Source organism: Diospyros lotus, chromosome 1 (assembly GCF_014633365.1).
Source record: "Diospyros lotus cultivar Yz01 chromosome 1, ASM1463336v1, whole genome shotgun sequence".
Classification (NCBI taxonomy): Eukaryota; Viridiplantae; Streptophyta; class Magnoliopsida; order Ericales; family Ebenaceae; genus Diospyros; species Diospyros lotus.
In genome coordinates, this window is record NC_068338.1 from 24014113 (window position 1) to 24031355 (window position 17243).

Below are 17243 nucleotides of genomic sequence, written 5' to 3' on the forward strand. Positions count from 1 at the left end.
TTTAAAAATATCATTATTGCATCATTTTAATTACACATAACTTTTCTAATGAATAGAAACATACTCAAGGTCGGCTGAACGGGCAACTGGTGAGATAATTGCCTAGGGCCCAATCCCTTTAATTTAATAAATAATTATTTTAATTTTATTATTAAAATAAAATAAATAATTTTTTAATTTTTCATTAAAGAGTTGAGCTCCCTAAATTAATGATGGCTTAGAATCCCCTAAGCCCTTAAGTCGAACCTAACACACCATACATGCATGTATAATTCTTGTCTGACTTTTCTTCCATTAACACACATATACTTAAACTAAACATATACTATCCTTAAATATGATATATTTATCCTTAAACTAATGAAAAAATAGATTATTAAGAAAAATATATTATTATTATTATTAAAAAATTCAAATAAATTGTGTATTTGATAATTTAATAAAGATAAAAAAAGCAATTAAAAATTTAATAATTTTAAAATTACTTTGCTTCCACTATATAAAGATATATAAATTGGAGTAATTTGCTTTGGGATGGATTTTATTTAATTTTAATTATTGGTTTAAAAGTAAGATAAAATAGATTAATTGGGGGATCGTGATAATTTTTGTTTTATTCTTAAATTTAATTTTTTGACCAAAAATTAATATGAAAGAAAATTTTTGATTGAAAAACTATAAAAATAATTAAACATGTAAAATTATAAGATATAGTGAATTTTAACCTAAATTAAATTGTAAGGATAAAATCATTCATCAATGCTCAGATTTGCAAACATTTCATGTGCATGTGCATGTGCAAATGCTCATATTTACTGTGCCAACCGAACCCCACCTCTGGCTAGTCGTCGATTCAACCGGTTGGACCGGCCGATTCACTCAAATTTTAAAATCATTAATTTTCTATTTGATATTCCTACGAGAAAATAACCAAAAAAAAAAACGAAAAGAAGAAAAAGAGAGAATTAAATAAGAAATAACAATGATGACGAGACAAATAAGTAAAATGATTTATGATCTGACTCAATTTGATAAGATTTTTCACTAGTGAAGTGTTAGTAGTGTATATCCTAATGTTATATTTAAATGACATATAGTGAACTTGTAATAAATATATTTGTTGTATATTTGTATATCTCAATAAAAGACAAATTTTCATCATTCATAAAATCTACAGTTTATTGTATGAATGAGTCATAAAATCTCTTGTTTGAGAGTTTTATTCTCAAGTTGTTGAGATTGTGTAATAAAATTATTGGTGACATGACTTCTTAAGTGATTCCTGGTTATTAGATTAATTGGACGAGAACTCTTATTAGTTAAGTAAGGACTACTACAGCGTTTATTACCTTGATCAGTATAAGTTACTAATGATATAAATGGTAAATCGCATGCCATATAATATAGGGATGTCTCTAATAAATATGTGGATGATTTTTGGAGAATAATCCACTAAACGTGACGCAAATCACTGACTATATGGCATTATGGATAATGATCATGTCGTCTAATTGTGATAATGTAGTTGATCATTGGATTTGAACTAATTCGATTGTTTTGTGTATTAGTGTGCAAGATTTGTTAATAGGTCGAACCATCCAATTACGAGATAAAGAGGTTCATCTATGTGGTTTCATATTATTGGTATATGAAGACAGGTGCTCAAGAATAGAATTCATCACACTCAACGTCATTGATGAGATGAACTTCCTATGTGATCTACTGTTAGTGTGACAAAAATGTCCCTGACTAAGATAAATTGATTTATCGAGAAAGGTGTTTCATGAGATATCATTTAGTCACTCTAATAAGATTGGACACATAGTTACTGAGTTTGTAAGTTTATCACTTTATAACTCTCATTCAGTCGAGATGTTAGATAATGGAAAGATTATAACATACGGTAATCGTTAACTATAATAGATACATTTGAAATAATATTGAAATAATACTTTACTGTTACTTATATTGTCTTGAGCTGTTGTTAGATACTTCTCAGGAACTCTCATATCATTATCGAAATATGAAAAGATTCTTGTGATGGTTAAGGGATTCGTCGATGTCAAAAAGGTTTTGGTGCTTGATGCGAGCCGAATGCACCAAAAACTAATCACTCAAATTTAATATCACAATAAATCAATGAAAATAAATAAAAAAAGGAGATTTTAATGTTATAAATTAATTAACAAAAGAATAATTTAAAAAAACATAATTGAACAACAAAATTTAATTGGAAATAATATTAATTCAAGGAAAATTACTCACTATAGCAACTTGATCACCGATATCTTATATATTTTTTTTTTTGTGAAAAATGTTATTTGTACTCCTTGGACTACACATATAGCTAAAATGACAAAAATACTTCTCATCTAAGGTGGTGAGGCAGTGAGATGCATGATTAAAATACCTTTCATCTAAAATGGTGAGGCACAAAGGGTATTTTAGTCATTTGTGCACATGTCCAAGGTGTAGTCATTAATGTACAAGTAACATGGTTCTTTTTCTATAGTCAAATATTTAATCAAAGATTATCAAAAAGCAAGAAAATTTTACCCTCTAATTTCATTAATATGAGTCCAGCACCCAAATTAGTTATTATCAATAAACCAATTAATATTAAGCAATCCTCATGAATTTATTAATAATATTATGAACTAAAACGTTAAAGATGAATAACAATTGAACAAACATCAAATTATTTAATTCATTTTATGTTTCTTTTAAGCAAACAACAAAAATTTGGATCATGATTGTTCTGCTTAATTGTTACTTTAACGGAACATTATAACAATTACAAATTATGAATTCAATTTAGCTATATATCACATAATTCAATCAACTAATAAGTCTTTTTAATTAATTAAATCATGCAATCATTAATATTAAATACAAAGAAACACAAATATTTGAATAAAAATAATAACTAAAATTAAAAACAGAATATCATAAATAGAAAATACTATTGATACCCCTTGGGCTACATAATGCATGTAAAATGATAAAAATACCCCTCATCTAAGGAAGTGAAGCGCATGACTAAACTATCTTTTATTCAAGGCGCTAAGGCACAAGTCGCATAACTAAATTACCCCTCATCTAGGGCAATGAAACTCGTTAGGTATTTTTGTCATTTTACATTCATTATATAATTTAAGGGATACCAATAATATGGTCCTCATAAATTTACTATCCATTTTAACAAGAAATTAAATAAACTAAAAATCTTAACCAGACATAATAAAACAAAAAGTACAAAAATCTAACATAATCTTTTGTCCTTTTGCCCGCTTTCATCGGCCCTGCTTTTCATATGTTCTACTTCCGCTTCCTCTCTCTTTTTCTTCTACTAGGTAGCGTTTGTTAAAATAAACAAGATAAGAGAGTATCAAGATAAGGTCAGAATGCTTTCCGGACTAAGATATAAAATAATCAAGATAAGGTTGAAAAACATTTCAAGATTTTTATCAAGCTGTTTGTTAAATTTTTTAAAATGCACTAAACGACACAATCGTCATTTTTTTCTTGTCTATAAAGACCAATATATGCTTATCTTAAGGGGGAGAGATAAGCACATCTTAAACAATCAAGATAAGAAGTCATTAATGATATTTTCAAGAATTATTAGATAAATTTAACAAACATGTTGAAAATAATAAAAGTTCGGGATACATCCCATATTTTGATTTTTCCATCTCATATCTTGATTAACAAACGCTCCCTAATATATTATTTATATATATATACCAAGTGCGGCGCCCTAGCCCACCAATTTTCTCCACGGGCCCCACTCCAATTCCAATTGCAATTTGGACTTGGACTTCTTCACGGCCTCAATCAATTGATTTCCTTTTCAATTTAATAATAGCAAGTCAGCCGCCCATTCCATCTCCAATTTTCGCTGCCGTGCCGATTAGGCTTTGCTTGGTTTGGGCGAGTCTCCTCAGATAACTCCAAGATCACTGTACCCGCCAAGAAGGTAAGTAACCAAAGAAAATGGAAAGGAAATTTTCCAATTAGGATCTATGGATACAGAGAACCATATGTGTCACATTGAAGAACAACATCCAAAAATATGAGACAACAGAAAGCATGTTGAATCTCAAGGCAAAATCATACCATTTTTATTGCTTAGAAGAAACCTTTAAGCCATCAAGTTTCCGCTTTCCTGGATTGCAGCAATCAGTTTAAGCAATGTCCGAGGATAGGTTTAGAGCAAATGGTCACCAACATACCTCCCTGAGGCTTTGTATATATGTTTCCTGAAATTGAACAGTGGATCAGAGTGTAAAGTGAAAAGCCAGTTGAAGGTAAATTTCAAATTAGGTGAAAATTGGTGTTACATATTACATCAAATTTAAGGAAGTAGGAAGACATGATATATTGAAAACTCTGCTCCCCGTCCCTAGAAAATTACCCACTTTTTTTTTTTTTTTCTGTGGATATGGCACCGAATCCAGTTCTCCTTTTTACACAAAAGAACCCAACCAGCTGTGCAGAAATTAGAGAATTGGCATCTCTTAAATGTCTAATCACATTATTTCACATACCTGCAGCGGTCAAAACATATGGACATTGCAAAGATTCATCCTCCTTGGAATTGTCTGAAAGGCCGTCGAGAGAACTGTTCAAGCAGTTATTGGCAACCGATGACAGACTTGGAATTGCCAAGTCCACAGGCAACAAAATGGTAGACTTGCAATTGCTGCATCCACGTCATGAGGTTTATGTTACAGAGAGAAGTTTATCCGAGAACTCCCCATAATTAAATCAAACATCTTGGACAGACCAGAACAAGAGCGGGGATAATCCCTGGTGCATCAGTAAAGATAATAAGAATGGAAGAACAGAAAAGTGAGAAATAACATAGATCCAGTTAAACAACACACACACACACAAAATGAGGTAGACCATGAACGTGTAGCCCTGGAGGGAAAAAAATCATTGTTATGACCAAAAATAATCTTCATAAGAAACAATCTCATTTTATCTGGAGGTGTCTCAAAATATTATGTCAATGAAAGGTAACTAGAAGCTAGCAACTGAGTATGACCCACTGACCACAAATTTGAAAATCTTGACTCATCAGGGGGATATCCTTGATTACTTGACTTTATCAAGACTAAAGAGAACAGCAAACATGTAATTGAATAAAATAAACCCTGCAATAAGAATTTATCCAACCAAAAAACTGAAGCATATAAATGGTGGCTAGAAACTCCTTCCAAGATTAGATTTTAATATGGATCTTGGATACTATAACAAGAAAACTACTACAGAAGAATGGGGAAGAAATCTACCTGAACAAATATTCAAATTCAAATGCCAGATTCAGAGCCAAAAAGAAGGTCATCTCCAAGAAGAAGAATATCAGGTACGAACTCAACAAGCTCTATATGCCTTGTTAACTGATCTAAGCATCCAAAGATCTGTTCTGATTCAGGATGTGACTTATCTCTAACAATGAACTCAGAAACACAACCATTCACCTCAATTAAACTACAACCAGGAGTTTTCTCTAACCCTCTATCCCTCATCATCTTCCTCACTTTCCCAGCCTGTTCCCACATTCTAGCTTCCACATACATATTTGCAAGTAACACGTAAGTTCCACTATCATGAGGATCCAACTCAAGTAGTTTCCTAGCAGCCCTTTCTCCCATATCAACGTTTCCATGGATTCGACAAGAAAAAAACAATGACCCGCACACCACAGCATCTGCTTCCATTGGCATGCTCCTAATAAGCTCTTCTGCCTCTTCCAAGAGACCAGCCCTACCAAGAAGGTCCACCATGCAAGAGTAGTGCTTAAGCTTGGGAGACAGGTTAAAGCAGGAGCTCATTTGTGCAAAAAAGTTTCGGCCCTGTTCAACCAAACCTCCATGACAACATGCTGATAATACCCCAAGAAATGTAACATCATCTGGCACCAAACCAACATTGATCATCTCCAAAAAGTGGGATATGGCATCATGTGCATTCCCATGAAGCGCTAGGCCACCAATTATTGCTGTCCATGTCAAGGAATTTCTAGCTGGAATATCATGAAATACCTGAAGTGCCTTGGTGATGTTGCCACACTTAGCATACATGTCAACTAGAGCAGTTCCTAAGGCAACATTTAGAGAAAGGTTATGCTTCTCAATGTAATGATGAGCCCATATTCCAACATCAAGTGCTCCAAGTTGCGAGCAAGCAGATAATAGGCTAACGATTGTCACTTCATCAGGCTTTATGTTACTCCCTAGCATCTGATGAAACAAAGCCAGAGCCTCCTTGCATTGATTGGCTTGAACATAACCACCTATCATGGCATTCCATGGCACAACATCTTTTTCGGGCATTTCATCAAAAAGCCTTCGAGCAACCTTGAATTGCCTAAGTTTGGCATATCCTACAATCATGGTAGTCCAAGACACCATGGTTTTTGTCTCCATCTTGTCAAACAAAAACTGCGCTGCTACAAGATCCCCACATTTTGCATACATGTCCATTAGCGCATTAGCAAGTGGAAGTGTCAAACTCAACCCATTCTCTTCAATACACGAATGAATTTCTCTGCCGAGGTCCAGATCCCCCAACTGGCTGCACAACGAGACCATGCCAACCATAGTAACCTCATCTGGTAGAACTCCTTCTGCCTCCATTTCCCGATAAATTCTCAATGCTTCAAGCGGTAACCCTGCCCGAACATACCCATTAATCAAAGAATTCCAAGAAACCAAATCTCTCACAGAACTTTCACCGAACACCTTACGTCCAGCCTCTAACTCTCCACATGACACCAACATATGAATCACCGCATTATGCACATAGATATCCAGATCAAAACCCAATTGCAAAACATGGCCTAGAATCTCATGACCCATCCAAAACAACGACAATCGAGCACATAGCTTAAGCAACAAAGGGTAAGTGTAGTTATCCGGCCGCGAATTACTCCTTCTCAACATGCTTTTATACAACAGAAATGCTTCTCTGGGGTTTTCACTCTCGGAGTACCCTCTAATGGCCATGTTCCAAGAAAAAGCATTCGTGTTCTGGACATTTTTCAATATTGTTTTACAGTAATCAAGATTACCCAATTCAGAAATCGCACAGAAGGCAACCAATCGGCTGGAAGCAAGGCCGTCTAAGATCAAGCCGGTGATGGTCATTTGGGCCTGGATTTGCTTCAAGTGGGACATGGAACTGCAATTTTCGAGGAGAGAGAGCAAGGGATTGGAGAGGACGAAGGCGTGGTTGGTGTTCCAGTGGATGGGTTTGGTTCTGTGAGGTAAGAGCGAGCGTGTGTGGAGAGAAGAGAGGAAGGGGGGGCTTGAGAAGGGCTTCTTCGGTGTCCAACGCAGGGATCGGAGGTTGATGAGAAATAGAATAACCATCAGAAAAGGTTCGTATTGTGGCGGGAAAGAGAGACAGACGGATGAATGTTCGGTTATGTACCGTTGCAAGAAATCCAATTCTTCCCCCCTCCTCGGCCGCGTCGCCTAGCCCAAGCAACTCTAAAACCCCCCTTGGCTTCTTCTTGAGAGAATGAATTAGGAGGAGGATTACATTTACACGTACAACCTATTGTCTTTTTACCTCCTCGGCTCGGCTGTTTCGCCAAATAATAAAAATTGTCTTTAAATCGCAATTTCAACCCAAAAAAAAAATTTACATTTATAGGTTCCTTTGAAATATAGTTAAATACTACACAAGCCCTAACACAAAATGGTATAAAAATATATATATATATATCCTACTATTTTGAAACGAGCTTAAGAAATCATAACTTTATATATGTTATAAAATTTGAGGGAAATAAAGAAAAAGAAAATTGTTTTGTGTATAAATTTTTTTTTTTAATCTTTTGAATAATGCAAAATGAGTTATTAGATAATCTTATCTAGAAGAAAGTAATAAAAATAGATTCAACTCAATATTCTATTTAACTCTAAAGAAGGTTCTTCATTTAAGCAATCAATAATATCAACCACGTAAAAAAAGGCTCAAACCCACAGAACCAAATATATATATATATATATATATATATTATTATAAACAAAATAGCCGTCTCCTATTTTGCTATTTTGGAATCAAATTGAATTTGAGGCCAAATAGTGTAGAAAAATTCCCTGCTTACCTGAACTTGATTTTGATTCCCCAGCTCTACCCAAAAACCAAAGAATTCCAAACCCACCCATCAAAAAGAAAACAAACTTAATTTTATATTTATTAGCATGCAAAATTGCAGATCACATATAAATTGTTTTTAAAGAAACAAAATAACATTTATAATTCTATAGGAAGCACCATTACTGAAAGCCGGGCCAGACAGATCAACTTCCCAGAAAAAGAACCAAAATGACAAGCAACTGATAAAACAGAAGAATCGTACTCTTGCAACAGTATATATCAATGGTGCCGCACCATACACTCTCCAATTTAATCATCAAGTTTCAAAGAAACAAAATTCTTTTGAGAGAAAACTGTTTGGCAGACAAACTCCGCCCTTTCAAGTTGGTTATTCCAATAGAGTAGAATTGCGCTAAAATGAACTCTGGAAAGAATTTTCATCAACATCTACGATGGGGGAAAAAATGAAGATTAGAATGAGTACTGTGGTTGATCTCTCAATTAGGCTCCGCCAGAACCATACTTCTTTCCGAACACGATCAACTGAAGCTTGTCATAACCCGCAAGCACACCAGCACCAGCAATTGCACGAAGGATGTTGGCTCCAGCACCCTTGAACAAAGATTTCGCACCCTCATTCTTGAGGATTTGTGAGAATGCATCAAGCGAACTCTTGTACTTCACAGCCTCACCGGAGGTCATCATCATTCTTCTCCGGACAGTGTCAATTGGATAGGAAGCTAGACCCGCCCCATTTGTGATGAGCCAACCAAGAGCAAAGCTAGCGAAGAAACTATCCTGAGATTATCAAAGCAAAATTACCATGTGAGAGGACTATATTGACCCAGAGCAATGTTTCAATATCATTCCTACCAAATAAATATGACATCTTCAGTACTGAATTATTTTCCCCCAACAGTAATGATACATTTGGAACTAGGATTTGTACAAGAAAAAGAGAAAAAATAAATGTTTTTGAAAAATGTTTCAGTTTATTTCTGTTTTAAATTTGTTAGGAGCTCTTTAAACCCAATAATATGGTAAACTGAAGGGGATTTAGCTGCACAAACAAAAGCTATAAATACTACTACTGTTGCTTTGATTTTGCCCCCATCAGTCACTAGAGTGTTACAATGTGGGTCATAACACAAGGATTTACTTTGGTAAAATGCATTCAACCAGCTTCACAAAAATTGAACACTTAGTAATTGACTTTTTGGGAATGCATGCACCTAACATGATGTTCTTTTCGTTTTCCTTTTGGTAAAATAAGTTGAAAAAATATACTAAAGGTAATATATAAAATGGTTTCATACCCCCCCAATTAACTGCCCCTAGACACAGACAATTCATATAAATCACAAGGCAGCAGTTCACATGGTAAAACATTTCTTTCACTAAAGAATGCATCATTCATGTATAAATAGTATTGCCCCATAAATGGTCTCCACATGGTGTCTCAACTTCTTTTATGAGGCATCCATGTGGTCCACTCAACCCATGTACTTTGGCTATTATATTGCTATGTCACAAGGGTAGTTTAATTAATTGAACACATTTTGCTAAACGAACAAACACATGATTCCTATTTATAAAGAACTTATATTGCATAAAGATTTATATTTAATACAACTTAGTACATAGAATTCATATTCAAGTATAAACCAAAGACAAAAAAACTCATCATTCTCGTCATAAGGCTTAATCTCACTAATTCTACCTGTCAAATCATCTCTATCCATGGCCATATTTTGTGAGGCAACTATATATCAAGTTGTATCTTGACTTATCTCTCATTGGGTGGGATCAACTATAAGAATTCCAGCAGCCCAATCATCTCTATCAGATTTTCTTTACTTTTTTTCTGCCTTCTTTACTACAAATTTCATCCATTCCATTCACTCTCAGGTGAATCTATTGCTGCTTACCTTCAATAGGCAGCAATCCAATTTCATTACAGATAAAATCATTTGTAATTATGCCTTCACTGAACATATAGGAGGTACTTAATAACCCAATGATACGAGCCACACAACAAAGCTGAATTTACACACTTCTCCACTTTAACCACATCTATTAGTCCTCAAATACAGTTTACCATCTCTTTTATACCCTCTTCCTCCCACTCAGTCATCCTTATGCTGGTCTTCAACATTTCTCCCATCTCTATTCTTTGTTTCTTATTATTTTTAACATTATTTTTCCTCATCATAGTAAGTGTTGCCTAATGTTCATTATCTACTCCATCTTCCAAAACCTTAAGCATAAATACTAACCATGTAATTTTAAAATTGCCAAAAAAAATTAAAGCATTAAAATCTCTCACTGTTCTATTTTATGTTCTTAAGCTAATATGTATAATTTTAATGTTTTAATCATCATGAATATAATTATTAACTCTTAATCTCTTTGTTATAAATAAATATTATAATGAAACTGTTGTTCTAACAATGGTCAGGTGCTTACTATACCCAATTAAAAATACATTTCACTACTTTGTCTATACAACAAAAAGTTATAAACTAAAGGAATAAATTCTATTCATCTAACACAAATAACCCAATGATAATAGAATTTATAACCTTCGACTAATAATTGATTATCACATATATGTGATAATTTATCTACACATATATGCAAAGGACAATTTAATAAAAATACCTATTTGTCTTAACAAAGCATTGCACGGGTCAAGAAACAAGTCATCTGAGTAAATCTTGAGAATGAGGTGGATATAGCAACCTTCCACAATAAAAATCTCTAAATTGAGGGGTTAATCTTTCCATACAGTTCCAATCCTCATAACTTTGGTATTTTGAAGCAAAACTTTGCCCTGAAGAAAATTGCTTAGTTTTTCTTTTCCTCTACCTTTCTTCTTTTCTTTCTTTTTTCTTTTTTTCCTAAGAACGACAGTTATTGCAGTGTCAATAGTTAAAGGTAGTATATGAAAGTTCACCGTGGAGAATGGTATACCTTACCCATTTTGAATAATTTCCACCTTAGCTTTGCAGTAAAGAAAGATGCCAAGCACTTGATAAATCCCATATTTTTTTTACATTAAAAGATCAAGTTGAAATCTAATCAACTAACCTGCATTTTTCCGGTGAGGACCACTGGCTTCAGAGAGTCATACATTCCAAAGTACAAACCGCGGTAAACAATGATGCCAACACAAGAAATATTGAACCCACGGTAAAGACCAGCAATACCATCTGATCGTAGTGTCTTCCTGTACACATCAATCAAGCCATTGAACTGCCTTTCCCCTCCCTTCTTTGCAGCCTTTGAATCATTTGCAAGGCGGGTTCGAGCATAATCAAGGGAATACACAAAGAATAAAGAAGAAGCACCAGCAGCACCACCAGAAGCCAAATTACCAGCAAACCATTTCCAGTAGCCATCACGGTCTTTCTTAAAGTTAAAGAGCCTCTTAAAGTAATCCTTGAAAGCAAAGTTCAAGGCCTGTGGAGCAAATCAATAGTAAAATCTCATATTTAAGGGAAGCGAAGACCAGTCACAAGATTGCACATCTGCAAATCAATAATGGCAAAAGGAAAGACCAACTAACCTGAGTGGGGAAGTAACGGATGACATTTGCAGTATTCCCTCTCCACAATGATACAACTCCTTCATCACTCATTGTTCGCTTGAAACAGTCTCCAATTCCCTTGTAGGGTTCAGAGAGCCGACCAGCTTTAATCATCTCATCCTGGTTTTGGATCAAAAGCTTCACACGTTCAATTGGAGCAGCAGCAGTCTTAGACACAGCTGCTGAAACTCCACCCATAAGAAAATCAGTGGCAAAGCCCATGAGCCCTTTCTCAGAGGGGGCTTGGACAAACACGGGTGAAGCATTTGCAGCAACCAATGACAGATCATTGGTGGCTCGGCATGCTTGAGTCCTGGGATAGTGGAAGGCTGCACTTGAAAATTGCCTTTGGTAGGGACCCGGCTTCTGAAATTGAGCACTAGAATTGAAATGTAGCTGGCCAGCAACCTTCTGAATGATGGTCGGGTGCTGGTGCTGATCAGCCATTATACTTGCAAATAAATACCCCTGCAGAAAAATACTATAATAAATTATAACATGCATTTTTTTAGAATTAGTGACTCAAGTCAACCCAACAACCAGATTTTGGCATCAAGCAATATAAACTTCTGGATTTGAACAAGTGTAGTCCAATGGCACTGAAAAGTCAAAAGAGCACATAGAGAAATAAGCAACAACTTTTTAATATTACACAACTTTTAATAGTACGCTTCCATGTTACACAACCTTCTTTTCTGCCTGGTAGGCAGTAAATAGGACTCAAGCTGGAGCTTTACCACAGTTATGGAAGCCTGAACTACTGGGGTTTCACCTAAGGAACCATGATTTTGTATAATTACAAATATTCAAACAAGTAGGGGAAACTAGACACTATCATAATAACTTTACAAAACTTTCATCCGTGGAAACGAAAAGGGCAAAAAATAAAGAAAAACCCTATCTCATGAATAATGGAGCAAATCAGACCACTAAGCTGAGAGACCCACGTTTTTTAATATCCAGAAGAAGCTCTAATATCTAACTCATGTATCTTTTTTCTTTCTAAGTGAGAGTTTCACTGGAATAATAGACCAAGGCATCTCATTTCTCCATAATAAGTTGGTACTATTTGAAGTTAGCCAGCCTCTAAACAAGAATAGTACAGTTTATTCTCATTGCAGGGAACCACGTTTAAGGGCTATAAACATCACAAATTACCACTAACATCTCATTAAATATATTACATGATGTCACTTTCCTAACTTGAAAAACTAGATCAGGACATCCAAGAAAACCTACTTCTGTCGATGATGAAGTAGCTAGATCAGGCTACCTTAGCTACATGATCACATAAATGGGCAACTCATATGATGATATACCAATGCTTAACACATTGAAACAGTATATTTGCAAGATCTGATGGCAACACACCACCAAATTATACATGGTGTTTAATAATGAACTTCATTTCCTTGCAATATAAATGAATGCGAAAATAGACTTGAAAATATTAAATATCACAATAGTTAAGACAATTTTATGTATAAACTGGAAGAGAGAAGCATAGAGATGATAAAATAGACAAAAAATAATTACTCACAAAAAGGAAGGAGAATGAAGTAATAAAAAATTTATGAAGCATGGACTCAAGTTTTGACAAATAAAGTGACATTGCACCAGAACAGTAATATCTAATAATGAATTTACACACTCTAGGTTATCTTTTTCCAAACTTGCAACATATTTCATGCGTAACCAAGCAATTAATACCTAAGTCTCCAAAAAGCATGAAATTAAAAAATTAATACAAAAAAAAGAGTAGTCAGAATTGCCCTTTGAAGTAAAATGCTTCCTCAACCATAAAAATGAGTAGTCAAAATTGCCATCTAAAATAAATATCAAGTGTGTCAATTTGAAAAGACAAAGAAGTAAAAATATAATTAACATAAAACAGAAAGTAGTAAATTATTGTATAATATTTTAAAATATTCAAGGGCCAAAAAAGAAAATGGGGTATATTTTTAATATTATAAATAAAATAAAGATGTGACTTGTAATTTTCAAAAGACGATCAGATTAGGTTTCCTAGGTTGCGCTGCACAATATGCTACATTACTAAACATAGTAATATATGCTAGATTATGTATTCTTATGTGATTGATGTATTAGAAATTATTACGATTCATGGAGGACAGTTTTAGACCAAAGAGCTAAAGCTAATGGTCTCTTAGTTCAATGCAATCATTTGTTTTCATATTCAATTTGCATCTAATGAGAATACATTGGGAATAACTAATGAATTATCACAGGCATTACAGAGGAAAAATCAAGATATTTCTCATGCTATGAAACTTGTTCTAATCTCTAACAATAAAATGCAGGCATTGAAGGATAATGGATGGGAATCTTTATTTGATGAAGTTTGCTCTTTTTGCAAGATCCATGAAATTTATATTCCTAGCATGGATAACATGTTTGCAATGAAAAAAGGTGGTCACAACATCAGGATACAAAAGTTACAAACTTACACTACTGCAGGGTCAAGAGTTATTTTATATGATTATAAACATGCAACTTGAAGAGCCAATAGATTCAGTACAAAAATATTGAATTGCTTCTTTGTAGATCATGTTTAAATATATATAATTGATAAGCATGCCCATTTGAATTTTCTGCAGTTGTTCCCATCGCACTTGATAATCAACTTGTGACTTATATTATTGATACATGCAGTAGAAATAAATTTTCATATTTAAATGGGATTGCATTGTTTATTGTTTGATTTATTTACTTGAAGATAGCACATATTTTACACATTCCTACAACAATCATACAAAGAGCATTTTTAATAATGAAGACAGTAAAAATTCAATTGCATTATCAGAGCCAATGGTTGGATACAGTGACTGCTTGGTCACATATATTGAAAGGGATGTATTTAACAACATTGATAATGAATTGAGATTATAACACTTTCAAAATTACAAAATCTCACCAAGGACAATTATAAGATCAGGTGTACCTATTTAATTTCTTTTAGTTAATTAAATGGATTTGTAATATCAATGTGACTTTTAGAAGTTAATTGACATTGTCAATCTTGTGTCACCAATCCTGACTTGGCTAGGATAAGATGTGATCGATGATGATAACTCGATTAAAAGTATAATCAGCTAGATATACTAAAATTTACCTCCACTAACCCAAGGTCCTAGATCTGCCACTACCTGGCAAGTAGTGGTCATACGGCGCTTTTTTTTTTAGTTGAGAGAGAGAGAGAGAGAGAGAGAGAGTAAGTTTGATGCGTGAAAAGGAATAAAAACATGAGGCCAAAAATACACGAGAATGCATAACTAATGATGAAAATAGACAGGATCGGTGAAAAACAATCAATAAAACAAGCATTTCATTCATATACAGATCGATCTAACAACCCAATACATAACAAAAAGAACGAAACTCAAAAGACCGCAAGTCAGAATAAAGACAATACATCAGAACGAATTCAAATCTAAAAGATAGACTCTTCAGATCCAACAAAAGGCAGTCAATCACCTTACACATCTATACACAAACAGGTGTACAAGAAGCCATAGAAGACATGGAGAGAGAGAGAGAGAGAAATCAGATACGCGGCAAAAACCTAACCCCTCAAACAGAGAGAAAAAAGTAACAGTGAACAGAGCATCAACAGAAGATCTGAGAAACAGAGCGAGCAAGCAAACATAACTATCTGAATCCGACTCTAGGAATGCTTCAAACGATCCACATTCCAAACTGAATCTTTATCAAGAAAAACAAGTACAGTGAAACACGCGAACCAGAGAAAGCACACAGATCTAGACGCACAAACAGAGAGAGAGAGAGACCTGCTTGCGTTCGCCTCGACTCCGAAAATGCTGAGAAAGAGAAGGGAGACGAGGAGAGACGGACAAGACACATATATATAGAGAAAGCGGAGAATTGACCTAGGGGATTGATGATAGCCTGCGTTGGCCTGCATGATAATGCCTATGCACGCTCATGCAATACAACAGTAAATTAAAGGTTATTTATGTACAAAAGTTGTAATTGAGTTCAATTGTCACGCGTCTCTGAAATGTTTTTGGAATTATCATCTTTCCAAACTCTACCTCCGTTACTTTAATTTTAATAGGGAAGATAAATAAAAATTAAAAATTTTATTTTATAACCTGTAGCAAAAACTCGAATCCACAACTTATTAATATGAATCTTAATTTATAATAAATTAATCACTTAATTTGTATCTTAAGGACCTCTCTAAGTCAATTCTCAATTTAACTAAAAGATATTAAATGCGTTTACATTAATATGTAATTTCATACTTCTTATGAAATATTTAATATTATAGTTATATTTTCAAATACAATAATTTCAATTAACATCGGTTTTTGTACCATTTTTATTATTTTTTTTCAAATCCTTTAGACCCAAATGAAACCCTTTTAATAAAAAATGCATTTAAATAATAAATTTAAATTTTTTATATATAAAAATATTATTTAGATACTTCTAAGTGAAATTTGATATGACATGTATATATTAATTAAAAAAAATATCACATTAAATATTACTTTTAATATGTAAATAATAATAGCATACATTGTATTATGAAAGTGACGTGGATGGGAAAGATTAAACAAAAAGTTGGGAGGCAATGACAGGCAGGGCATGCATTTGGTTGGAAATTTCTTTTTCCAATCTAATTGGGCGGCGGGGAATCGGCCGGTCTCCAACGTGAACTTGGAGACCGCGACCTTGCTTTCACGTGGTCTAATGTTTTAGTTGAATTGTGGTTTCTTTTTTATTTGTAAATTAGATGGTTGACTTGCTATCACATTAATAGTTTTTGGCACATGATTGTTATGAAATTGAATATAATTAAATTTAAAATATATAAAAATATTAAATAAGATATTTAACAAATTTACATCAGCGTTAGACTATGTCAGAAAGTTAAATTGACCCCTTATTATAATATAAATAATTTATTCTTAATCTTAATTTTATCTCCAAAATTAGGATTGCTCTAATTAGCTCCCATATTATCCTATCTATTTTATTTATTTATTTTAATAAATTTTAATTCTATTTATTTTATTTTATTTATAATTTTCACACATACACAAAATTAATAATCAAATACATAAAATAATGAGATACAAACATAAATAAAATTAATAATTAAAGACACAATAATCAAATATACACATGTACAAAATTAATAATTAAATATATAAATTAATAATCAAATACACAATATCAATCATCCAATATAAAAATAAATAAAAATATTCATCAAAATCTCACAAACCTACTTTCTACTTGATCTACTTCTCACCGAAGAAGACACCGTTATCGTTTTGCTCGCCATCAGATCTGGTGTTTGCAACTCATCCGTCGTGCCTATAACTCGTCTTCTTTGGTCGATTTCACCTTCGTCTGTAATGGTTCTTGCTCTTCCTACATTAATGGCTGTTGGGGAATAGGGGAGAAATGGTGAAAAGATTTCAATCGCCAACTATGACGAGAGATTTCTAGGTTGCCAAATTTTTAGCAAGTTAATTTGGCTATA

At 33.6% G+C, this 17243-nt stretch overlaps 2 protein-coding genes across 7 annotated transcripts in view; both read right to left on the minus strand.

Moving 5' to 3' along the window:
* LOC127803791 (pentatricopeptide repeat-containing protein At2g22410, mitochondrial) overlaps positions 1–8244 on the minus strand; it is a 55892-nt gene extending 47648 nt beyond the window's left edge. For 2 of the 6 annotated variants that reach the window (XM_052340319.1, XM_052340310.1), the window contains exons 1-3: positions 5301–8244; positions 4551–4812; positions 4120–4262 (exon numbers count right to left, since the gene is read on the minus strand). In XM_052340319.1, coding sequence (XP_052196279.1) covers positions 5319–7382 — 2064 coding nt within the window. In that variant the 5' untranslated portion in view covers positions 7383–8244 and the 3' untranslated portion in view covers positions 4120–4262; positions 4551–4812; positions 5301–5318. Of the gene's footprint in view, positions 1–3721; positions 4024–4119; positions 4263–4550; positions 4813–5300 lie in introns of those variants that run through there. The other 4 variants (XM_052340290.1, XM_052340299.1, XM_052340329.1 and 1 more) reach the window with 4 other exon arrangements.
* Positions 8245–8393: 149 nt separating this feature from the next.
* On the minus strand, positions 8394–15665 carry LOC127803820 (ADP,ATP carrier protein 1, mitochondrial-like). Its single transcript, XM_052340357.1, has 4 exons — positions 15517–15665; positions 11687–12175; positions 11209–11580; positions 8394–8916 (listed from the first exon to the last, which is right to left on the minus strand). The coding sequence occupies exons 2-4, from the start codon at positions 12152–12154 to the stop codon at positions 8620–8622; spliced, it is 1137 nt and encodes a 378-aa protein (XP_052196317.1). The 5' UTR covers positions 12155–12175; positions 15517–15665; the 3' UTR covers positions 8394–8619.
* Between the last annotated feature and the right edge of the window lie 1578 nt (positions 15666–17243).